The sequence below is a fragment of the Dermacentor silvarum genome, chromosome 1 (assembly GCF_013339745.2).
Source record: "Dermacentor silvarum isolate Dsil-2018 chromosome 1, BIME_Dsil_1.4, whole genome shotgun sequence".
NCBI classification, from domain to species: Eukaryota; Metazoa; Arthropoda; class Arachnida; order Ixodida; family Ixodidae; genus Dermacentor; species Dermacentor silvarum.
The window spans coordinates 112,382,784-112,409,595 of record NC_051154.1 but is presented as its reverse complement, the minus strand read 5'-3'; the positions used below and the strand labels follow the sequence as shown (position 1 = coordinate 112,409,595).

General features: G+C 47.5%; 1 protein-coding gene across 3 annotated transcripts in view; it reads right to left on the bottom strand.

Annotated features, from left to right (window-relative positions):
* Positions 1 to 26,812, bottom strand: part of LOC119435128 (ankyrin-3) — a 402,712-nt gene that overhangs the window by 300,393 nt on the left and 75,507 nt on the right. The window contains exon 1 of one of the 3 annotated variants that reach the window (XM_049672387.1): positions 4,440 to 4,721. The exons of the other annotated variants lie outside the window; for them this stretch is intronic. Within the exon in view, the coding sequence (XP_049528344.1) occupies positions 4,440 to 4,469 (30 nt within the window). The 5' untranslated portion in view covers positions 4,470 to 4,721. Of the gene's footprint in view, positions 1 to 4,439; positions 4,722 to 26,812 lie in introns of those variants that run through there. 3 annotated transcript variants of the gene reach the window in all.

The following is a 26,812-nucleotide window of genomic DNA, read 5'->3' as shown; positions in this document are numbered from 1 at the left end:
CGGCCAGCTCACCCCTTTCCCCTCGCCTGTTCCCAAAAACTGCTCGGGCGGAATCTAGTTACGGCGCCGCGAATACTCAACGGCCGCCGCCCCATGCGCTCTCTGCTCGTGCCGACTGCTGCGCGCATAGGCTGCACATGCTGACTTTTAGATCCGCCCCATTTTAGCTGCGCCTAAAATTTTCCTCCGGAGTTGGGTATTTCCGAACCCATAACTGTTGAGCAAATGGCATCCCTCGGTGTATTGCTCTCGGTGTAGGCATTGTGATGGTATAGCGGACTTAGCCACATGGTTTGGACCTGTCCTAACTATGATGAGCCAGATAGATGTAGAGAATCCTGGGAGTCCTTGCTACTCGACGAAGAAGAAAATGCTGAACGGCAAGTCATCGGTCTCGCCCTGACCGCCGCCGCGTCCCAAGGGATCCCGGATGGTCGACGGTTAGGGAGGATGACTGTGGGTTTAGGCTGAAGCCTCTACCCCGTCATCTATTTGACGGGTGCAAATAAAGTCACTTCTCTCTCTCTCTCTCCGGAGTTGTCAGGAGCGTATTTATGTTTTATTGTCACATCCGAACCCTTCCTTGGGCAACGTTACACAAAGCTACGCGTGGAACATCAATGAAGGCGTATTTCGTCGCTGACTTCAGCGGTTCGTAAGTTCGTAAGATAATAAACCTTCCACAGTGACATAGAACATATTTTTAGCGAAGCCAGCCGACCAATCAGAAAAAAGTTTTTACGAACGAAAAACTTTGTGCATCCGACGCCTGGTACTTTTGTCGCGATTACTACACTATAAGTGGGCGTCATCTTGAGCATCTGCAGTGACCGGCTTCAGTTCCGTGCGAACTGGAATGTGTTCACTAAATTTACAGTTTTAATTTGTACTTTTGTGTTAATTATAGTCATGCACAATTTTAGTGTCCGCTACAGAAATTTAGGCCAGTAAAAATTATAAATGTCTTTCATATATCCCACGTCATTATTAATTCGAGACAGTCATCGGTGATACACTTAGTGCAATTTTCTAAGGTCACATTTACGAGAACTTCAAGCTGGTGCTCAGTATATTTCCTTGAACGTTATTAGAAATCGCTTCTTCTCTCATTTTGTTTACGAGCCACAAGAACGCCGGTAAGAGCCGGCTGCAGTTCAAGGCATTACCCGTTGTGAACCAACAGTAGTTGCCAGAGGTATCTACCACATTACAGTACGTGTACGCTACAGGTGGGAAAATGCAATTACGACCACACACGTCGCAGTTCCACGCTTTAAAGCAAGATCCAACTGTATTTCCCTTAGTGCTTTTAAAATAAGAAAGAAGAATGAAATCCTACGTTCTCACTGGCGTTCTCGTGAGAAGCAAAGGTTTGAAAATAGCAAAAACGAATAACATGTTTAATTGGGTCAAAATGAAATTGCTTCATTCGTCCATTTTCGGTACCTCAACGAACGACGGTATAGCGTGCTTTAAAAAAAAAATGTAGACGTTCAAGCACACGCAATTGCTCTCTGGGCATTCAGGGTGCCAGAAAGCTTTAATGAAGCCAACATTTCAGCGCATATATATATATATATATATCTGCAGATATTACGAGCTCGTTAATTCAGTGGGACGCATGAACCGTGAAACGATTACGGGTTATATCCGCGAGCGACGCGAGCACAATGTGGGGCGCACGCGTCATTTCGCAGGATCTGGTCAGCACCTGTACGCAAGATTGAAAAAAAAAAAAAAAAACTTTTCTTTTCAGTATAGAAATCAACTTGCGTGGAATGTTCCGAGGTATATCGTGGGCGCGGTGTCGCTGCGTCCACTGCACTGCTAAGTGGTGTAGCAATAGTTGTCCTACAGTGACAGCTGAAATGCGTAGTGCGTGGCTGCCGCTTTAAAGAGCAGACGTATGAAACGCCATTCAGCACCGATTCAAGCGCAGGAATTGCGCTGCGCGAAATAGATGCAGATATATAGTACACTAGCAAATAACGTAACGAGATAGTGAAACTACGGGTGAGAGGAGATTGTGCCAGCGTGACGACGGTCACCCAACAAAGCCTTGCTAGCGCAAGCTAAATGACCAACACTGCCTGCGGATGGTATTTTCCCTATATCTCAGAGCTTGCTTTCTACGGGGATATGGGCTTCAGATTCTTATTAGTTAGAGCTAAGGGACTGGGCGTTGCCGAACAACAGCTGAGTAAGGTAGCTTAATAAATGTCCGCCACAGTGGACCGTGCCTTCATTGTGCGTGGTCGGCCAATGAGCCGCGCTTCACGTGGCCCTAGATTCTCGTAAGCGTGCGGCCACGCGCGTCGCCCGATGAACCGCACGCCCATTCTTCAGAGTGCATGCGTCCCATCTATTCCATTCAAGCGCCAGACGGCCGTCAAGGCAAACAACAAAACAAGAACTAATAAAGAGACGACGCACACGCTTGCTTGCGTACATAAGCTCTCGCATTTTACGTAATGACAACGGGTTCTGTTCTTATATGCAGCGTGGGATCCAGGACCTGAAAGAAACGCAACTTTAAAAAAATGAAGGGGGTTCGGTGATGGTGCCACTCGCGACTTCCTGATCTGGCGGCCGACGTCTGGCGATGGAAACCATCCGACGGTTGCCATATACACTATATATATATATAAACAGCATCCCATCCGATGAGCAGGAGCAATAACGGCGCGCGCTGCGCAAGTGCACGCAGACGACGGTGCGCGCGTGCGCTCTCTCTCCCTTACGTGCCCGTCCGAAACGGGGAGGCCAACACTGTTCGTGAGGAGAACGCGCAGTTTTCGGCCGGCGGGCGCTCTTTTTCGCCAGCGGCGTCCTCTCAAGTGCGGCACGCGCGCTTTCAAACCGGCTGGCTGCTGCCACGTGGCCGCTTCAACGTCGTCGCGTGGGAAACGCTTCTTGCGAGGGGCGGCCTCCCTCTATTTCGGGAGATCGCGACAATGCCGCACGCGACCCGGGCGGACGCAGCCTAGCCTCGCTTCCTCCTCTGTCGTCGCCAGTGCTCGAGGAGGCCAAGTTTTAGGCCGCGCAGAAGCGTATATACATACACACGCGCACATATATACTGTCACTTCTCGGGGAATACTTAGCTGAGCCCTAAAAGGTATTTCCGGTTTCGCCCACGAAGCCATGTCGAGGCGAGGTGATCAATTTTGTCGCGCAAGCAGGTACGGAGAAAAAGACGAGCGCCCCCCCCCCCCCCCCCCCCCTCCCCTCGCCCACCAGCATCCTTCTGAAGCCCATTGTGCGCGAGCGAGCGTTATTTGGCGAGAGAAGGCATGTACCCTTACTTGAAAGTTTACGAGCAAGCGATTAATACGCGAGGTTCGTTCATAATTGCGTGAATATTATTGCAGAAAAAAAAAAAGAAAAAACAGCGGCGCAGATACACTAAAGGGCGGGGTCATAACGATCAATCGTTTACATCTGCGACGTCGAATATACTTTACAATTATATCTCCGAGCAAAGCACCGGTGCGCAGCTCAACAAAAGTAGGGCTATGACTTACGCTGAGCACAGTCATATGTCAAGTACATATCATCTCCTTTCTGCGGGCGCCGAAACGAAGGCACAAATTGGACCAGTGAAATTGATTATGCTACCCTATAGGATGACCTGGCATCGACCGTAAGTTAGTGGCTCATTAATCGAGGAGTCAGCATTCATGTCGGCGAAGGAAACATCTTATGGCGTCTTCTTAAGGATTGGCGTATAGGAAGGACACCTCATGGCTGAAAATATTGTGCTCTATGAAAATCCACGTTTAAACATCCACATTTTCAGGTTTGCGGGAGAAGCGTGCCCAATTTGCTTTCAGCCATGGAGAAAACCAAGAAAAAAGCGCTGGCCCAAGAACTGCCTTTCACGAGTTTTTTTTTTTTTTTTTTTTTGCCCTCAGTTATAGAACCGGGCGCGGTCAACGCCGGACAAAATGCTCATACAGTAATTAGACTTACGGCAAGAGGATTTGCTGCTATCATGGTAAATGAGCCACTGTTGCCGCAAGGCTTGTTTCTCTGCGACACCTGTGCTACATCACCGTTGAGCGCACGGTACCATGAGAGTTCCTCTAACTAGACTCATCTATACAGTGACACGCATCTATCTACGTCATCATCTATTCATTCATATTCAGAATTTTCGCCACAACAATCGCGAGCACAACGTCCGAGTTTCGCGTCGAGGCTCAAGCACGAGACAAAGTGAAAGACGCAGATGCCTGCTGCGCAGCGAAACATCGCACACCGTGAAGGTGGACTTGACGCACACGTAGGGTGCCTCCGTGTCACTGCGCCTCGCAGGCTGCAGAGGCAGGGAGTCGCTCACGTGCAGACGGTATACGGCGCTGCCCTTTCGAGCAACGCGGCACCATGCAAGGCTCTGTCTGCGCGCGTCGACGGCATGCACAGCAACGGGGGCCCACCTTGGCCAGTTTCCTCTGTGCCGCGCCCATGGTGTTCGCACTGGCTGCAAGGTCGCCCAGGACTCACGTCACACTCGGGTCCGCAGGGACGAGTCGCATCACAGTCGCAGGACGGCCTCTGCTCAACGTCCGGTGCGCGCGCACGTGCACTATATAGCAACACCGGGACGGTTTCGTCAAACAGTATTCGATGCTTCGTTCGCAGCGATCGGAGCCCCGGTGCACCGCGGCTATTCCGCCCGTACGTTCCCGGTTTGGATGACGGCAGGCCGCCAGGCTAAGCGGGCGGCTTCTTCGGGCGCCCACGTGACCGACGACGTATGAGGTTCCCGCGTTGGGCCAGCACGCCGGCTAGTGGTTCTTCTCCAGGGCTGGGAGCCAGGGCTAAATTGGGCTTCCACCCACGGCTGCAACAACAAGTCACAAGCGCGCGGCGGGCCGCGCGAGCAGCCTTCCGGAACCAGCCGCAGCGCGTCTACTGAACCTCGCAGCGGCTGTGTGTGCGGGCTCGGTTCCGGAAGCGGGAATTTCGCGCACTAGGCTGCCGCGCCATCACGTCTCGAAGAGTGCGAACAAGGCGGGGCGGGCCGCACAATGCAGCAGGGACACGAGCAGGTGCTGACCTTGAACCAATCTTCATCTCCCGCCCTATTTTGCTCCTTTGATGAGAAACTGGACAGCCATCAGCCAAGAATGACCGCGAGGGGTAAACGTAATAAGGTCTATATATATATATATATATATATATATATATATATATATATATATATATATGAATGGCAATGTAACGCACTTTATATGGCAGGCATTTTCAAATCCACTCACAGCGGCGTTCAAAGACAGATGATCGCAGTCACGCTCGTCTTTAATTGCAACTTCAGTACCGTCATGATAGCCACAAGATAGAACAATGCAACTGGGCGTGTATTCAAAAAGCTTCGTACGCCAGAGCTGCTGGTAAGAACAGGCGTCGGCCAATCGTGGTAACAAATATAACATTAGCAACGGCGCCCGACTGATGATAGTTCTCACGAAAGAAAAGCTTTGCGAATTCGGCCACTGGTGTGTGGAAATATGCACAGATGCAAAACAAACAAACGAAAGAAGAGGGGCTGAATTGACAAAGCTTTTCGGTTGTAAGAATTGCTTGTTGTTGGCCAGCCACCTTCGCCAATATATTTTGTCCTGTATCGCGATTGAGAGGCGCATGTTCCGATTAACCATTCTAGCACACAAAATACCTCGCGAATATGTAAAGCGTGCAGCAGTGCGTAAAAAAAAAAAAATGAGCACAAAACAAAACACTCCGAGTCGGTATACGCATCCATCATGTCGTAGTGCTTTATGCAGTGCAGTGCCGAAGAAGACTGTCACTTTTGCTTACACACATTTGGAGGTACGCTAAAGCAAACACTGAATCAATCTACATTGCTACTCGTCCAGAGACCTCGCAAATTTTATGCCACTAGATTGATTTTAAAATCATGGGGTTTTAGGTGCGAAAACCACGATCTCATCATGAGGCACGCCGTGGTGGGGGACTCCGGAATAATTTGGGCCACCTGGGGCTCTTTAACGTTCACCTAAATCTAAGTACACGGGTGTTTTCGCATTTCGCTCCCGTCGAAATGAGGCCGCCGTGGCCGGGATTCCATCCCGCGACCTCGTGCTTGGCAGCCCAACACCATGTATAGCCGCGGCGCGGCTATGGTGTTGGCAACCGCGGCGGGTGTACACCACTAGATGACTTTGTTGGAGAGACAATACTTGCATGGATTTGACCCACAGCGATGTGAGCGCACCTGTGTTCTGTATAATAAAACATTAAGTCACAACATAAAATGTACCTATGATGTTGGCTCATATACAGGGTGTTTTTTTTTTTTTAGCTGCACCAAATTTTTAAAATTAGAAAAATGTAAATCGTGGTCACGTTATGTTTACCATTGGGGTGCACGTATTGGGGGCCTCTAGGTACAGAGCAATTTCCGCACTTACGTGAGTAATTAGCGAAGTTACGCTAATTAACTTTCTAATTATCAACAATAGGTGGCTATAGCAAATGAGTACTTTGGGGCCGGTCCTCGACACTACCTAGCCCAACGATCAAATTTTGAATAGCGGAGTTCATGTGGGAGCTACGCGAACAATTAGTTCCCCTTGGCAGGCTGTTTGAAACTGAAACTGGCCGCAAAAAGAGCGTCTGTGTCGTCGATGTCGCCGCCCCTCAGCCTTTCGTCACGTCTCCGACGTCACCGCTGGTCCGGCCCAACGAGCAGCTTGAGTTTTCTTCTTGCTGTTTGCGGCGTTTCAATGCCGGCGGGCCGCCAAATTTACTTCGTCATTCCGTCGGGCGCCACGTTGCGCTGTAGCGCGAACCCCGCTCCTTGGGCTTTTAGATACTACAGGCACGGCGTCATATCAGTCTGTAGCGTCGACGGCGAACGCCGCAGATAGCAAGGCGATAACGCAACCGGCGCCTACCTCGTAGACGTGACGAAAGGCAGGGGGGCGGCGACATCGACGGCAACGACGCTCTTTTTGCGGCCAGTTTCGGTTTCAAGGAGCCTGCCAGAGGGCTAATTGGTCGCTTAGCTCTCACATGAACTCCGCTATTGAAAATTTGATCGTTGGGATAGGTAGTGTCGAGGACGAGCCCCAAAGTACTCATTTGCTGTAGTCACCTGTTGTTGATAATTAGAAAGTTAATTAGCGTAACTTTGCTAATTACGCATGTAAGTGCGGAAATTGCTCTGTATCTAGTGGCCGACAATCGGTGCACTCGAATGGTAACGATAACGTGAACAAGATATATATCTGTCTAACTAAAAAAATTTGGTGCAGCTAAGAAAAAAAAAAAAAAAACACCCTGTATAGGAATATCTAAAGCCTTAAGTCCTCGTACAGTCAACATCTCACAATGTGCATTCTCCTGATTTGGTGCTTGCGTTTTATTATATGGTACCAGTCAGTTTTTTTTTCCGCAGGAAAATCCAACAAAATTGGTCAAACTGCATTTTACTTCATGTTCAGGTGCGCATGATTATTTTTTTATTATCATTGGTTAACTAAATTAAATCAGTTTGAAACGGGACGTGCCACGTGAACGGTAGCTGGTACCGTCTTTCCACACCAGCGGCACCAATCCTCATTTTCTCGCTTGCGAAAGCTATGTTCTCAGTGAAAGTGAAAATTCGACCCACTAACAATAACAAAAACAAATCGATCGTTAACAGCGAAAAGAAAAAAGAAAGTAAAATTAAAGCGTGATGACAATCAGGCAACGCGCTGGAGGGCGCTGAGTATCCCACCAGGCCCGGCTGCTAGTTTTTGCAGCGAACGGAGCGCGTCTCCTGCATCCTGACAAAAGCGCCGGATATTACGTTGCCTTGATCGGTATTCCGTGATGCGCCAAGCTGTCGCAACCATCGCCTGGGGTAATCTCGCGGCAGGTTATTTATCGGTCGTGCTCTCCACCATCATCAGTGACGCAACATCACAGGCGCGATGTATACACGTCGTGTCTGTCGCACGCTTTCGGTCCGGCACGACTCTATTAGAAGCGCTGCCTTTTTCTCGCATTCGTTTTGAATGCCCACAACAGACCTCACCTGTGTACGCAGTATAGAATAAGAGCGCGCGCGCGCGCACACACACACACACACACACACACACACACACACACACACACACACACACACACACACACACACACACACACACACACACACACACACACACACACACACACACACACACACACACACACACACACACACACACACACACACACACACACACACACACACACACACACACACACACACACACACACACACACACACACACACACACACACACACACACACACATTAGAACCACTATACGAGAGAATAGTATAAATAGAAAAATGAAATAATCAAAAGCCTTCACAGTCAAACAGAGTGAAACTCCCTAAGCATACACTCCGTAAAGATACAAATGACTTGATATGAACTGTAAATGTACAGATGCATAATTCAGAGCGAGCGTATGACCTGTGACAAGCACAAGTACTCCTGTTCTTGATTAAATACATCAGTCCAAAGCAGAACTTACAAGAAGTCTATGACGCGAGAAAGTTGGCAGGATAATAAGATGAGGTAAAATAAGAAAAAAAAACACGCCAAAGAACATAAAATGTCAATGGTACAATAAAGTCACCATTAATGCCGCTTGTGTTTTTTCACTGATTTGTGAGAAAATCGCCCTTGCAATGATCACGTCCAGCAACTTCGTCTACCCGGCCCTTTCACAAGGCGCATGTGGGGCACTTAATACATGCGACTTCTGAATGCTGCTAACGGGGCCATCTTTTGGCGGCACTAACATCGTAGGCCCTCGAGTTCGAGGTTATACACGTTTGAGATGAACATACACTTGATTATATGCGTATGGGCACCTCGCACGTGACGATAAATATTTGGTGAACTGCGCAACCCGATGTGATACCACTTGGTGGTAAGCTGAGAATCTGAAATACAGAAAATCCAGGAATTGCGTGAAGCCGCTGATGCTTGTTGTTGGAAATTAGCTTGTTATTAACTTGTTATTACGCCATGTTCTAGACACCAGCATGCTGCGACGTAGAACTTCCCGAAAGGAACTATATGTATTCTACTGTGTGAGTGCCATGTGAGTGACATGGACAAGGACACCCAGACCCTCACCATGGTAGAAATGTTCTTTTTCTTCCGCCTCCACCCTCCTCCTAATTACTATGATTGTTATTTGTCAGCATCGTTTTACAGAGAGCCAGATAAAGATCATAAAGGGGGTTTCCGGCGGCACAGCAAGAGTAGCGTAGCATTCTTCTACGCAGTCGTACGAACCAGCACTCATCGTAATTGCAAGTTCGGTGACGCGTCTTGCATCGAACGCCTGACATTATTTGCCAGCGGCTGCGAGGACGAAGCGGTAGTTGTGTGCCGTACAGTTTACTCCCATCGGTCAAGCGCAGCCTCGAGCGCACGTGGACAGTCGGCCGGCCTCCGTCCCAAACTGCCTCGGCGCCGACTGCGCGTCGCCGCCCATGCGAGGTCAGTCGGAATCGATGGTCCTCGGCATGCTTCCGGAATCCGGGCCGGCGGGCGACAGACGCGCCCCCTTATGCAGGGTGTTTCATTTTAGCTGCACCAAATTTTTAAAATTTTGTCTGTGGCAGATAGCACAATTATAATCCTTGATGAAGACCTATATACCTCACATCTTGCACAGGAAAGCTAATGTAACATGTAGTCTTAACGAGAATTACAAATTACATGGATGACAGAGATCTATCTATTCCCCACCACAATGCTGGGATTTAGAAGGAACCGCTCTACACTCAAGACGCAATGCTCCAGCTTAAGCACCAAATCATAGACGACCCAAGTAGATCAACTAGAGTCATTCTTGGCCTTGATTTAAAAAAGGCATTTGACAACGTGCCGCACAAAACAATACTCAACAGATTGAAAGAGCTAAGCTTAGGAGAAAGAACATACAACTATGTTCCAGACTTCTTAACTGGCAGAAAATCAAAAATCAATATAGGAGATTTGGAATTGGAAGAAATAAATATAGGCAGCGCAGGCACGCCACAAGGATCGGTGATATCGCCAATGCTCTTTAATCTAGCACTATAATCGGATTGCCAACCAAACTAGGCAGACGCCTAGGCAGGGTGAAGCGAACGCTTTCAATTTGCCGGACAAAAATAAAGTTTTTACCTACCTACCTACCTAAACTACTCGATGAGGCGGCCATTACGTCCGCGAACGCCTAATCAAAACGCCTAATTGAATAATTAACATAATTACGCAAATTAACTTTTTACTTAATTATTTTACGGCACATCTTTCAATCTACGAATTATAACTTCAATGCATAAAATGCTTCAATGTGCTTAAAGGTGCTTCAATGCATAAAACAGCGTTTTCCTCAAAAAGTTAACTGGAACGCCTATGCATTTCGTCGGACACTTTGAAAATTAATATCTCGAAACTGGTTCAGTCCTGACAATTCGTTCCAAGTGGATACGCCTTGCGAACTCGGCGGCTATAATTATTGAAAGATGTGCCGTAAAATAATTAATAAAGTTATTTAGCGTAATTATGTTAATTATTCAATTAGGGGTTTTGATTTCTCGTGGAAGTAATGGCCGTCTGATCGAGTAGTTTAGATCAAGGAGTATATAATTGTGCTATCTGCCACAGGCAATTAAAAAAAAATTGGTGCAGCTAAAATGAAACACCCTGTATGTGTCCTGCCACCGCCGGCTTTTTTCCCGTGTGGAAATGGTGGTCATGTGCAGTCGAGCACTTGCAGAAAGCTATAGCAACACGGCACCGAACTCTCGTTGGCGCAATTTTAGCAGGCAGAAAACACGCAGCTATTCAAAAGACACCTCCCTCTATATGGACCACTGCTTGCACCACGCGTCGTAGCGGAAGCAAAGAGGTGGAAAAACGTGCTGAGACAGGAAGGGGGGAAGACGCGAAGTCTTTGCGCAAGCTGTGATCCGTTTGCGAGATAGCTTCCTGCTGGCACCTTGGAGCTTCCTGACAATGCATTTGAAGTACACACACACACACACACACACACACACACACACACACACACATATATATATATATATATATATATATATATATACATCCTGCGCAGATTGAGTGTGCGAGGTGCAGACTGCGCAGCCAACGTGGGTGCACAAGTTCTTAACGGCACACTTTCGTGCTGCAGCTAGTGGTCTATACTGCACACATTGCGATTCTATAATTACATTTTACGCTTGCTATATCGAATCAAGGCTACATTCGGAGGCATAAGTGCGCAACAGACTGCGCCAAAGGGGCTTCTCCAGCCAGCGTTCGAGAAGGCCACACACCACACCTCTCTCGACTGGCCGCCAGAGAGCTCGCGGTGGCCCAGACACAACACTTCCTGCGGGCGGCTGCGTAAACAAACGATCGCTGACGACGCGCCTGCAACTACGTTTTCGTGGTAACGGCTCCTAACTCGGCTATCGTACCCGCTCAAAGTCTAACCGCGCCGCATTGCGGCCACTAGGCAAACCGCCTGCCAGAAGAAATAAAAATAAAGATGTCCGCGGTGAGCCAACAGCAGCATTCCAGCGTGTTACTACAATCCTGACGTGTGCGGGCAGTACTATACCGTGACCTGTGAAGAAAACTGAGGCTGGAGTATAAACGCGCGCTACTTTGTACAGCTTCGGACAACGAGCACGATTTATCAATATACGCGCAAAAGCTCTTCGTTTTTGCTGCTGATTGCTGCAGGTTTCTCTCTCGGTGTTAAAGATCTATGATTGCGTGCCTATACACATGAGGTGAGAAAGTGGCTGTCCAGTAGACACGCGTGTTGGCATTAACTTGCTTGGTATTGTTTGATGACGCGACCACAACCATGACTGGTATAATGTATACAGCTATTCCTATCGCTCTATTCTATTCATTTCTTATCATCCACCGCTCACGATCGACCGGCCGATAGTGATGACAACGCAGGCGGAGCGCTGCTCGGACAACTGACGAAGTACGGAAAGGAAGAGAATTTGAATATGATCGTTGCATTATCCCGGCTCGTGGTAAATACTATGCTTGCCTCACAAATGTCTGCTAACAGTAGCAGGAACATTTGCATTTAGTGCTCGTTATTGTTTCACGAATGCAAAATCTACAATATTTGTGACAGTTTATAAAGGCAGGTGCCAATATTGCATCTTTCAACTCGTTTAAGCCGATCAGTTTTATGCAGGCCAACACAGAAACAACCAGAGAAAAAGAAATCCAGGCTACTAGCAAATATGAGGCTGTGGATACCGGGCCCGATTCAGCCGTGGACCTAGCGAGCGTTTTAGCTATTTAAGCACAGCGCTGTCGGCATATTAGCGCACTCTCTTGTCTGAAACTCGTCATGTAAGGTGGTATATAAATTATTTTCTTCGTCATAAAACTCCTTCCCGCTCACCGAATCTGCATGCGCAGAAGTGCTGGGAATGTAGTGAGAAAATCGCTAAATTTAGCGAGTTGTCCCCTTGAGGATAACTTTGACATTTTGGAGTGTTAGCGACATTTTAGTGGCATTTTTTTAAATATCGCAAATAGCCAGTAGATTGACCGTGGTATAGAATTCCTCAAGAAACCTTGGAAGTCAAGGTTCAATGCCTCACACGCATTATATCCACAGGGGAATAATCTACCCCCAGTTGTCGCGCTACTTCTACACTCTATAAGAAAAATGCCAGGTAAAGCGGGAGTAACTGGACACTTAGTGCTAAAAAGGGCGCTTTCGTCCCTCAGGGGACTAACTGCAGGAGTGTGCGTGCTGTGAGCAAATTTCGCAGAGTAACTGTTTCGTCCCTTGTCCTAAAGAGAGCAACGGGAGGACGAACGGCAACAGCTACTCCCCATGCACTCTGCTGTTTTCGTCTGTGTCGAGGTGTGATGCGGCGAAAACGGTATTGTCTACAAATCGTGCATAGTTCGAAGTTTCTGCACTGTCTATAGAACATGCCAAGCAGCACTTTGTCTCCTCGTGAGAAAATTGCGTGAAATTTAAAAGGTGGGATGAGAAGAGCCACGCACTTCGTGAACGATACACATTAAACGTGCAAGTCATTGATGGACTGCCAGATGTTCTTGGCCAATAGTGCCCAAGTTTCTTCCGTTCCAAGGAGATTACAAACTTAACTGCAGCTATGTGTAGCTCAAGCGGGGCACGAGAAACGACAGACAAGTTGGCCTTCTCTGTCGTCTTGCGTGCCCAGTTTGCGCTCGCCACACGTACATCACATAATGTCTCAGTTTGAATCATCCTAAGAATAATCGGGCCGCGTTCCTTTTGCAGTCGCTTATGGTTGCGTGTACACGCAACGTTAGACTCTCCCCGCATAGCATACATAAAATGCCGAATCTCTTATGTATTGCCGCACCTGTTTTCAGGTGCTTAACCTTGTCTCAGTATCCTGTCTCGTTAAGTGAGCCGCCATGGTGAAGTGGTAGAGTACCTGCCTATACTTGCGGGCACTCTTTTTTTTAGCTCAGTCATTTTTTATCAGCGTCTCAATGGCTAATTTTGTTAATTACATCTTTTAGCAGCATCGGAAAGAATGACCGTTACTCCCTTGAGGAGTATCGGAAAAGAGCAACTGTTAGTCCTCGAAGGAGTAACCGCATGGGGAGTAACAGTTCATCCCTCTCACTTACCCCCTAAAGGGAGGAATGGTTGTGGCAAACCAGTTCCTCCCCTCAAGGAGTAACCTGAATACCCCATTTCCTCCTTTCCATCTTAGAGTGTAAAGACATAAACTGAAGTACGTATTAGTGAGCCATCTCAGTGCATCGAAGCTGCTTTTCTAGGCAAATCCCAATTTTTATATTTGACACAGTTTTAGAAAATCGGTAGTTATTTTCCGTTTTCGCATTCCGGCCGTCGATTCGTCACGACAGGAGATCATTTAAAGCTATAGGTTAAAAATAATTCCGAATAAGTTATCATCCCCGAACGATGTTTTCAAAATATAACGCTTTTTAGGCCGCGACCTGGGTAAAAAATTTTTTTTTTAAATGTTACCAACATTGATGCACAGATATCGGCATGTAGTGTAACGTGAGTACGAACAGCAAAACTATTCGCAAGGTATGATTTATAGACATCCCACCAGCCCTCAGAGAAATGTCTACCTAAAAGTGAAGTAGACTCGATCACAAGGGGTCAGCTTCTTCAATATAATATGTAGCTCTGCTTGAGACGAGCTATCCTGATAAAATGAAAGTGGGGCTTAGGAGATATACAAAGTATAGACTCAAACTAAAGGCGCTACAGGAGGCCCACACCACCACTAAGCTTCGCCCTTGCATGTTGCGCGGAGGTGGCAGTGACCGCAGCTGAACTCCATCCCTCCGACCCGCAACAGGCAATAAATAAATAAACAATAAATAAATAAATAAATAAATAAATAAATAAATAAATAAATAAATAAATAAATAAATATAAACAGAGCAGAGAAGGGCATTCATGACTTCAACATCTAGCTGCGCATTTCATAAGCAGCTTCCTACATGTTGCCAAAAGAAGAGGGGCCTCTCCATTCGCGTCGGTCGTAACGGTATACACGCCCAGAAAACGATGTGTACAGCGAACGTCTCTGCCGCGAAAAGACGCAATAAACGCGCCGTCGCGCAAAGTGCTTGCACTTCCCGCGCGTTCACGCCGCAGAACGACCGGCGGGCAGTGGGAAGAAACGCGTCGCGACGGCGCGGCGCCACTCCCTTCAATGCGCCACGATCGGCGCCTCAGCGCGAGCAACCGAAAGAGGCTCGGGAGAAGAGAGGGAGAAGGGACGGCGCGCTTCCAGGCATCGATTCGGCGGCCGCCCTCCTCTTGGTGCTCCCGCCAACCCTTTGGGGACGCCTTAGAGAAACTGTATCCATCCCGGGCCGCGTCGCCCCGCTCTTCGTTTTTCAAAACAAGAGTGGTGTGGGCTTCCACAAAAAAGGGTGTCCCGCGTCTGGGAGATCAATTTAGAGTACAAATCCAATATGGGGGGCGGGGGGGGCGGGGGGGGCGCTGCCGACGTGGGCTTGTAGAAAGACGCAAAGACGGAAGCAGGGCGCCTCAGGCGGCACGCACGCACGAAATACAGCATTCAGGTTTGCGTGACAGACGTACTACAGGCACAGATCGGAATGAGAACGAGACAAAATGTTGAGATATTCGTCGCGTCGATCTCACGTACGCCAGTGCACGTTAAGTTCGCGTATAGTTCGAGTTCTGACGCTGAGTTTTGAGGCTATACGCCGTGGATAGCGACTGGCTACAAAGCGATGGCGCTTCAAGACCTCCAGTAATTAGGCGAACGAGGTTTTATTTTCTCCAATACAGAGTGCGTATAGAGCGATAGAACGATATAAATTGAATTTGAAAGGCAGGTATACATTGACGAGACTACATTGACTGTCTGCTACTCCGCACATGGGGAGGCGTAAAAGGAGGCCGAAATATGAGAACCGGGCTGAAAAGAAGCACCGCGCAAGAAAGAACCGTGCACTGCCGTTTTGTTCTCCAGGATCACCGTTAATGGAAAAAACAAACACCAAAAGAAAACCACCGACTGCGATTAAACCACAGGACGAGACACTGCCCAGCGTCTTGTGTGGCAAACTAGTCTGTCTTGCAGACTTTGCTGTTCTCTAAGCTTGCACGCAGCCATTATTAGACCAATAAACGCGTTAACTGAATGTAACCGAGACAAGACATCCCCTCCCACATATGACAAACCACATACTGCACAAAGTGGCTATTCCTGAAGCTTAGTAAGCTTCAGTGACAGTATATTATTACGATCTATTCTGAATGTCCCCTGGTGCTCATGTAAATGTGCATTAGAAGTTCTCGCTTAATTCGTTGATTCGCATTGAAAGAGAGAGGATCTTTAATGAAAACTGGAGCATCCCGCCTACCATGCTATTGTATGTTCGAATGATAATGAATGTCATGATAAATGAAATGATGCATACAGATCATACGACACTTAACACACACATAACACGACATAAAATATCAAAATATCTAGTTAAGACAAGCTTCTCTCAGAAAAGTTACGAGCACCTTCGTAGCGCGGGACGCACAATCGGCACTAGACCACGGTCCAAGTAAATGTTTAAACTCAAGGTGTGAACCCTGATGTACATTTAATGCGGTAGTTCGGACGGTCCTTTGCAGTGCAACGAAGTTACAGTTGCATATCAAGCGTGCTATGTCCTCTCGTACAATGCACGCAGAGTACTGTGGCGATCCTATAGCCGCCTTAATCAGTGTCCGCCCGAGAAGAGAAACTACCATAATTATTTTTTTCAGACATCTGCCTATATGGATGGATGGATGGAAAAACTTTATTATGGTCCATTAGGTCGCGCTAGTTTCCTAGCCCGAAGATCTGCCTATGGCTACCGTATATAGTAGACTCAGTTGACGGTAAAGTCCGTTAAACGAGTCAGCCGTAATATAGGCAGGAGCTCCAGGGAATTATCGTCCTCATCACCAGCCCATTTTATGTCCACTGCCGGACGAAGTCCTCTGCCAGTTATCGCCGTCTATCGCAAGCCGACTGCATCTATGACTTGAAAACTACATAGTTTCATCCCTCATCTGCCGCCCTTCGACTGCTTTCCCGTTTTCTTGGCGCTAATTATGTTACTCTTGGCAGACAGACGGTGATCTGCTGCATACGGATTACACGATCTGCCCAATGCCATTTTTTTTTCCTCTTCAGTTAGCCGTATTTGCTCTCTAACCAATGCTGCCGTTGCCCTGCCTTTTTGAACCTTTTCTGTTCCATGCATCGTCCGTTGCCCGCTCACTAGCTTGCTCTCAGGTTACTTTGTTATCCTCCAAGAATCGACACTGTAGGTCAGTATTGGTACAATGCACTGATGACATACATTTCTTTTCAAGGATGTCGGAAACCTGTCGTTCATGACTTGGCAATGCCTGCCAGATGCCGTTTCAATCCATTTGTCTGGAAATGTTATCATACGGGTCCCCCGTGGCTAGTTCATCCAGATAAACATACTAGTTCATAACTTCAGGAAACTAAGCACAAATAAGGAACTATTGTTCCCTTGCCAGGCTAGTGAACGTCAAATAATTTTCTGCATAATCTTCAAGCTTAAACTCTGTCCGTTCACACTTAGACCTACAGTGCATGTGACACATAATAGCCCCTGTGTTCAATATCACAGGTTGGCTTAATTGAAGTCCAACAACGGCGGACTCTACGCCGCACGGAATCAACGGGGTGTTACTGCCACTTGAACTGAGTGTTCCCGGCGAAGTAAATCTTGTGTAGTTATTTTCTTGTGACAGGAAGGTACGCTCGACGGGGCGCGCGGAAGTGCTGTTGCGGGTTATCTCCATTTCTCTTGTCTTCCCTTTCCGATGGCGTGCCTTCCTGGCCTATGAAAAGAACTAGGAACAAGTTTCATCGTCAGAAACAATTTATGCGGATGTTTCTCAGGGCTCCGTGCAGCTTTGTAATTGACATGGATATTAAGAAATTATTAGGTTAACGTATGCTAATTCATCTGTCAATTGGAATCAGTTAACAACTACTGATGACAGCATGGTATGAAAAATGAAAAAAAACAATTCAATATTTCTTCGTGTTGAAGAAACCTTTAAAAACTCAGTGTAAAACTATTGATGGAAAACTATAGTGGCAACACACGGTCGGTTACATTCGCGTAAAGTCATCCGTTAGGTCGCTCCTTTTCCCCCCTCGACGCATTTCGGATAGGACGGCCTGGATGTGCACACTAAACGCTGAAGGCCGCGATTCCCCAGAACCTTGCATCACGACGGCCACTTCCCGATAAATGTCACCGCATTCGAGCTCCTTATTTACTTTCCTGCACAGGAAATACTACGCTAACAGACTTTCTCCCTCCACCCTTTTTTCTTTACAGAAGCGCTTAGGTAACCTATAAATCTTTCCAGGTGTAAGAAAGTAAAAGAATCAGCGAGTGTTGCATTTGCTTTAGCTTCCATAGCGTCTGCTTCACTTCCTGTGTATTGACAGTTGCCGGTTCTCCGGGCGCTGTCGGAGCATCTATATCAACTGGGTCACGCAACTGTAGAATGATACCCGCCACGCCAACGCAGATTCATTCAATCGCCGTACTGCAAATGGCATAGAGAGGGTCGGATTCAGATTCTTGGTGGGCTTCATAATCACTGCCAACGTTTTCTGTGCATGGAAGACCACACTTTATTTACAGAATTGTGGACCGCTATTGCTGCCACTGGTATCTAACTGTTCGAGCCGTTGTCACATTAGATGAAACCTAAATTAAATGTCTTCATATGCTCACCGAGCGAAGTGCCTAGAGATGTCAATATCCCGTTCTATGTATACACTTAAGAGTAAAGAAAGAAAGGAAGGGCGCCACAACTTCGCTTTCAAAGTAGTTACGGCGGTTAAACTGTTTGAAACTTGTGCCCGATTCTACGTATAAATGATGACTAAAAGTACATGTGCCTCTCTCGTACAATTGAAGTAAGCAAATTTAAATGCACAGCTTCCAATTCAGAGCTTTCAAGCGGCAGGCATCTCGTAACGAATTTTATTTTTAAGCAAAGAAATGTCATACCGTAGTTGCTCTGCACTGCCAGATGAAGCAAGTATATAGCAGCTCGGCTATTTCGAGCAACCGTTAGGGTTCAGCAAAGCAACCCTCTACAACCAATTATTTCTGCAACGTTAATAAAGATTGTTGAAAGAAATTGTGGATGTCACACTGCGGTGTGGACCAGCCCTTTCCCTACCGAGAACGCGCCAGACTCGTTGTTGAAATTTGTACCACTCCTAAAGAGGACGAGCTGGGCCCGTCCGAAGTAAAACCTGCAAACACAAGTTCGTCTTCCCCGCGAACAAGTGAGTTGGGCTTCACTGCATGTGTTTCATTCGACGTTGACCGATAGGTGACACGACGGAACAACACATTTTTGTGCAGGCAACCAACTTTCCCAAATGACGTCGACATCGTGTAGATGCTCTGATTGACGAGAACTAGCTATCCCAACCTCACCAAAAGAATGCAAATCCTCAGCTGCTCATGTCACGGCTTTGTCGCTCGATCGCTACTTCCCCATACATTCTACCAACTGATAAATGTCAACAGCCAATAAGGATATGCTTCCTGTGCTCAAAACGATCCTCAGGTTACCGGAAGAGAAGCATCCGAGAGGAAACCATGGGTCCAGGTGCGAGGACTGCGGCATGGCGCTGTGCACTTACTTGCTCCAAAGTGTACGACACAGAGGCCGACTTTTAAAATGGTCGAAGCCAAGTTACGCGGGCGTTCGTCAAAGTAATAGTGTTGCTTTATATTAGTGCAAAGGACACACATTTTTAGCTAACCTTATAATTTTGAAGCTCCGTACTGATGTTTTCATTAGTACTGCGGTTAAACAAACTTTCATTTTTTTTAATTGTTTTTTTCTTCACAGCTTTCTTCTGAAATAAATAGTTTCAGTAGTATATTTTTGGCTCTTTCTTTGCGCACATGTTTGTTTGAACGAATAAAAAGAATCGGTATATTCGGGTCGTTTTTGCAGAGAGAGCTCGGTAGCGAAAGGGCTAGAGAAAATTGTGCAAATGAAACCTCAGTTTCACAAAAATAATATAACGCCCCCTTCAGCAAGGTTGATAGATTTCAGCAAGATTGTAGTTAGCTATTCGATAAGATGTTACGCTCAAAGTTGCAAAATATTAGCTTTATATAAAGAGAGCCCAGGAAGTGAGTGAGTGAGTGTCGATCACACGTACATATACAGGGGAATGTTGCCTTGAAGTTGAGTTTGCAACTTCTGTCCAGCCTGGACATTCCTTTTCGAAATTAGCAGGCGCTTCGTGTTTGACGCTTTGGAACCGATCCGTCATGCGCAATGGGACTGTTGCCTGCAGCGTTCCACGCACAGCGTCTCCTTCTCCGCGCATGGTGAAGACGGCAAACGCTCGTGGAATTTCAGTTTTTATCGTGCAGCAGAGTTGATACGTCATGAAACCCCGTCATTCTAATATGTGCCCCTGAAGCTGCAGATCTATGAGTTGTATTTTTCAAGGAAGTCGAGCATCCGCATTTATGCTGCACACACCAAATGTGTATGTATACATACATACCTTTACAGCCTCTAGCATCTACGCACCCCGCAGCTCTACGTGTACTCTGAAACATTTATTTTAGGTTGTATAGCTATTGAACACCATGCTACGTACGCTATGGTAAGTATATATTAACCGAGTGATCGATTAAATCTCGTGTACAAAAAAAAAAAGAGGGAAAGAAAATCAACTTGGCAGTTAAGCTGGAACGTCTTTATGATCTCGATTCGGCACACATGAACTGAACTGTCTGGTTCGTGTCAGTTTCTTCTTCTATTATTATTATTATTATTATTATTATTATTATTATTATTATTATTATTATTATTATTATTATTATTATTATTATTATTATTTATTTTTTGTTCTGCTCCAAGCCACTCGTCCTTCCTCTCTCAACCCAGTTCGCTGCAGAAATGTTGCGTGGCGTGTCAGTTTCAGCGTGACCTGCCTTTGCGTGACTGCTTATGACAATGTTGCAAGGATCCTTTGTTCCAACTACTTCTGCCGTAATTTGTTTCAGGAAAGTGGATAAGACATTGTACATTCGGCTAAAAGGGAAGAAAAAAGAATCAGCACACTTCAACAATTCCTGCGGCTTCGAGCTCATTTGCTGTTAGTGCAGTTACTCCCCCGACTACCCTTGGTGCCACAAACTGTGTTCAAAATTCCTGTAATAATGTATAAACTGCCCCAGCTTTATGCAACGAGAACACAACGACAAAGACCACGGCGGCAGCATGGCGACGACGATGGCACGACGGCGAAACAACGACGGACACCGCGGCCCAACGGAACGGGCAGAGAGCAAGCACTGCCTCGAGCCATTTACTGCTGTAGCAGCATAACGTTGCACACACATATAGACATCTATATCATACACTAAGTAAAAGATGCATGGTTAACGGCATGGCGACGCACGTTGCAGCGTAAAGTACCTTTTCCGAATTTGTCTGAGTAAGCCCTGTTTCGAGCTCTTAATTGTTTTCGCAGTAAAAAAAAAAATTATAAAAAAATAAATCAAAAGGAAGACTTTTGACCGGGGAATATATACGGAAGGCCCATTATATTACTATAAATGAGAGAACTGTAATTGAAATGTCATTTATTACTATAAATGAGAGAATTGTAATTACACGGCAATCAAGAAAACAACGAGAACAAATGCTGACGCTATACGTGACCTGAACCTGTCGGTATCTGTGTTACATATGTATGTCTGCGTGGCTGCAATGCAAAATGACAGCCAGACAGGCAACTCAAAGGCTTAATTCACACAGGCGTCACCCGGCCCCTCCCGTGACCGTCATGACATCTGCAAGCGTCCGTCAGGAGAGCGCGTTTCCTCTCCCGTTTCTCCTCAAAAAAGGGTCGCCTGCGACGTTGGCCGATGACCTTAACGTCGCTGGAATCCGTTTTTATCTAGGAGAAACTGGCGAGAAAACGCTCTCTACTGAGGCACGCCGATGTCTTAACAGTGACGGAACGGGTCGGATAACGGCTGTGTGAATCAAGGCGTCAGAGTATACGCGACGGCTCCGCCCTTACCCTGTACACACAAGACAAACTGTATACAAGCCAATAGACCGCGAATTCGCAAACCCGCGGCCGTGTCGGTGGCCAGTTTTTTCGCGAATGCCCGCGTCAGCTGCGCTCGAGGGATTGCGCCGTGCACCTTTCTCGAAGTCTGCTGGTGCCCCTCGCGACTGGCATGGATGGCGGCAACCACCGGCTCCCTTGGGTCGCCGCGATGGTGGCGGAAGGGACGCGACGAGGCGGCGATGTCCACCGGTATGTGGCTCACGAACTGAGTCATGGCGGCCTCTGAGCTGCTCGCGTGCCGTTGTCGACGTCAACAGGTCCGGCCAGAGCACCGCGCGTGCCGACCACGCGCCAGGCCGCACGTGACACCGCGCCCCGGAGTCCGAGCCCGGTGTCCGACGTTGCGGCAACAGGCGACCGAGGGCCGCCCCGGAGTCCGTGCGGCCGCTGGCCGATCCGAGCGCCGCGAGATGGGGTTGCCGCGGGAGACGGTTGCTAGGCGACCGCTCGCTCCAGACACACCCACTGCGCCGTGCGGCACTGCTGCATCTCCCGACCGGCCGGCGGAGGTGCTTGGGCCAGAGGTGAGAAATAGGGCGGGCGCTGCAGCGACGCGCCGCAGCCGATTGCAGGCCGATCGTCGCCAAGGAGCGCGGCGCCAAAGAAACGACAACACCCTTTGCGGACGCCTCGCTCTCCGTGCCATTTCGAGCAGCGTTTGTTATTGCGCGCCATACGCGGCGCCTGATTCGGTAATGACCACAGAGACTCGGCAATTCTCTCGGCTTGTCGCTGCAGACGTTAGCCGTTTTGTTTCCTCCACAAAACAACATCGGACAAATCGACGGTTATAAATCCATGGGAAAGCTTCTTGCCTGCAGACGCGTCATCCACTGTACTTTGCAGATATAGGAATGAAATGCTTAACGTGAATGTCGTGCTTATTTTCGGCGCTCGAAGAGCCAATTTTAATGCAAGATTCCCTGTTTTATCATGCTTGAAGGGGAAATGGAGAGTGTAACGTGAAAAGAAAATAAACAGTTTTTGGAATGACACGATCACTCTCAACGGATATATATATATACAAGGATTACATCTATACAACTGCCAGCGAAAGCACTAAATGGTGACACACAATAAAGAAAGGCGTGTGTGTGTGTGTGTGTGTGTGTGTGTGTGTGTGTGTGTGTGTGTGTGTGTGTGTGTGTGTGTGTGTGTGTGTGTGTGTGTGTGTGTGTGTGTGTGTGTGTGTGTGTGTGTGTGTGTGTGTGTGTGTGTGTGTGTGCGTGCGTGCGTGCGTGCGTACGTGTGTGTGTGTGTTTGTGTGCGTGCGTGTGTGTGTGCGTGCGTGCGTGTTAGCTTGCGAGAGTGCGTATCACACAGAAATACGTCTGACTAAACCATTCCTAGCTGTGCTCGAGGGCCTAGGATATATCGCATACTCGACAAAGCATCGAAAGTGGCAAAAAGGCAATCTAAAGAGAGAAAGAATGACAGCGGAGGCGACGGCTCAGCTCGGTGGAAGACCTCGACTTGCGGCATCCTCCGCGTAGGCATTCCGGCAAAACAGGGCCGCATGCGGCAAAAGCGCGCGCGTGCCCCCAAAGAGCTTCAGCAGAGTATAAGCAACACGACCACCAGAGAACACCGCCTCGGTATCGTCGCTCCCCCACGCGTTTTCTTTCTTCTCGAAAGACGCTGGTCCAGTTTATAAAAGGAGATATGCCTCCCAAACGCGCACAAACGGCATCCCACACACGACTCTTGTTCCAGCTGCGAACATCGCGCCGACGGTACGGGCGTCGTTTTAGACGCGCGCCTGCGTGACGGCACGGCGCCAGATTGAGGCAAGAGCCCGCCGAATGAGCCGCTAACTCGTGACTGGCTTTGCGTGAACGGAGTCATTTATATGTCTCGTGCAGCATGCCTATAATATACACGAGATGGTGCGTTCTTCATATTCATATTCTTCGCTAGCACTAATATAGCCTACACGGGCTAATTTCCGATGAGCTGTGTTCAGCGGAACAGATGTGGTCCACAGGATAATATCTATAGCCAGAGAGATGCACTTATAACTTTGAAAATCAAAATATATATAAAGGGGCGCGAATAAGTATTAGTTGTTTATTCAATGATGCGAATCTGGAAAAATTGGTCACCGAAGGGCCAGCTGTTTTAGTGTACCCACGAAGGCATGTTTTGCTGAAGGAACAATCACGTGAAGTTGTACTCTTCGCAGTATTACAGCATTTACAAAGTAACTTTTAAGACAAAGATATCGGTTAAAGCCGAATAGCTGCATAGGCGACAACGTCGAGGTGGTAAAGTAAATACTGCAGCCTTGTGCCTTCAGCCGCATGGATCGTTATGCCGCTTGGCTTGAATAAAGACTGCACCACTTGCTTGTTCCCTTATTCTCCTTGCCTCTGTGCAGCGTACCAGACCTAAGCACTTTCTAAGTGTGCACTCCATTCATTTTTTTTCCTCGATGTATTTGCTTTCTCTCTTTAGCGAACAGTGTTGTTGTTGTTGTTGTTGTTGTTGTTGTTGTTGTTGCCTCAAAACATTGATGGCTGTTAGTTATTTCTGGCAACCTTGTTTTCTTTTTATTTCGAAAAAGAAAACAGAAGAAAATAATCAGTGTAAAATATAATTTGAAAAAGTCGAAGCTGCGCCGCTCGGTTGGCAGGACCGTTTTCCATGGCTTCCACAATGGTTGCCGCCGTTCAGAAACAACCCTACGACGACGTCATACGACAAGGTTGTTCGGCCGTTAGGCGCATACGAGGCAGAACACGACTGAGGGCACAACGCTCAATGACGACAACATTGATTCTTGAGATGATTAAAGCGCTGACTCTGTCGTGCGCTTATACAGGCGAGATGTCTTTTCCCACAACGAGAGCCAGCTCCTGATAATAAGGGATAACGACAAGCACGTGCAGCTTTATTTTCGCCGAGCGCCGGAACATTAGATGTTCTCCGCCGTTCGTCTTAGCAGCTCGCGAAAGAAGTGATCACTTTCAGAACGTACTAAATTACTGTAGGTTTGCCCAAAGGAGTGAGGCTATATATTGTCACAGTGTGCGCCTTGGAAAGCTTATTATGACTGAGCTTCAATGTTCACTGCCAGCTGCTCGGGGCGACTCTGTGTATCGGCGATTTTACGCATAAATATACAGGCGGCGTAATTTTATATTACAGCACTCCCAGCCGGCACAACGTCCTCTTGCCCCTGCTTCGCGAACTGGAAGGTATACTGTGTCTCTGTAGCTCCCCAAGACTTGAACTCTTTGGATCGCACAGGCATATTTTTCATCTTGGTGCTTTCAATTAGGTGAACAAGCGAACCTTCTCAGAACTGCCCTGAACTCGCTCTTACAGGGGCTCTCGCCGGCCTTGGGGACGCCAACTATGTTGCGAGAGCACTGTTCGAACAGTTTTGAGTGCTCTTGTGCGGCACACGGGAAAACACCACTATAGAGGTGTTTGACAAGCTGGAGGTCGCTAATAAAGCTTCAGCGAAGTGCTGAGCACCGCGTCGGCGGAAATCGCTTTTCGAAATATAGTTTCGCCAACTACATACGCTGAAATTATTCGCGCACTCCACAGCAAGCAAAGCCCGTTACTTCAGTTACTTTAGATTTTAAAGCTGGAAAACAAACGCCTACGGTTGAACTTTAGAAGGTAAGCACTTTAACACAAGCTCGCACCCTTTGCATCCTGCAGGCCCAGTGGCCTATAGCCAGAAATTTTTTTCGGAGAAAAGGTGGGGGGGAGGCTGGGTAGGCCGCATACTAACCATAGAAATTTCCTTGTTCCCGACTTTCCATGATATGCTGCAGAACGAAACTGAGGAGAGATCTTATGGAATGCATCGCTGCACATGAAACAGGCAACGGCCAACCAAAACGTCACAGAGAGGAGCGCTCAATGTTCCTATAGAATCCTCATAGCAAAAGGCTGACATGCTATGAACATCAATGTGTCTAGGTCGTAACTTGTGTTGTACGCGTACCAATGAATTTAGTAACACGCATTTGATAAAAAAGACGAATTTACCCAGCGTGATAACGTGCGATAACGTGACTATGCGTTAATCATTGATTTCGGCACCACCAAACTGTCACGGTGTGTTTATTTTACATGCTACTGGTATGGACAATATTTGCAGCCGTTGTGGTCACACTACGCGACGAGAGTAGCCGTCACTACCTCAAGGCGTCATAACCTTGTACATGAACACGTAACAATAATAAATAAGAACATTGAAGCAAATAGGTGAGAAAGAACAACGGCATTACTGAGGGGACACAGCTAGAACATTTGTGCGAAGTCAGCCTTCTCACAGTATAGATGTTTCAGCTGTTTAAAATACCATACCGAAAATATTTCCGAAAGCGGCATGCCGCTCATAGCAGCCAGGCGAAAACTCCGTCAACCACGTACTTGGTGTGAAGTAACACGCATACGCCAATGTTTTGTTCCAAGGTCAAAATATAACAGCTGCGCCCGTCATAGCGAATGCCTGACGGCCAAGAGAGAATGTCAACTTATCCAGCGCTTTATAATGGAGCCGGCACATTATACTAGAAAATTTGGATCCTTCAACGGCTTCCGTCTGCTTCCACAGCCCGTCCACACTTAATGATCACGATGCGACAAATATTTTGACGGCATCAATGAATTCCAGTCTGACACCCGCAGGGCTTAGTGTATTACAGGCAACAGCAGTAAACGAGCAATATAAAAGACGCATGGCGAGCATACGCACGCATAAGCTACGTTTACGTGAATGCTACAGTAGCGTGTCCCATTCTTTAGCGTGTCATGTCGCGTACCCGCCCTTGTCCGAAAAAGCCGGAACCTGTTTCAGGCGTTTTGCATTCCGCCAGTGAGTGGAGAAGAGCACGCGGCGGCAGCCGTTTCCTTCCCTCAATTCGACACGCCAGCGTTTACATGCATCGCGCGAGATGACTTGCCCCGTCTCGAACTACACTCTCCGGTCGCATCAACGCGATTCGCACTTCCTAGCGCATTACCGCCTTTCAGAAGAATGCGATGCGCTAGAAAGGCAATGAAATACGCCACTTGTCGCATTCATCTTATAGTCGTACATCTA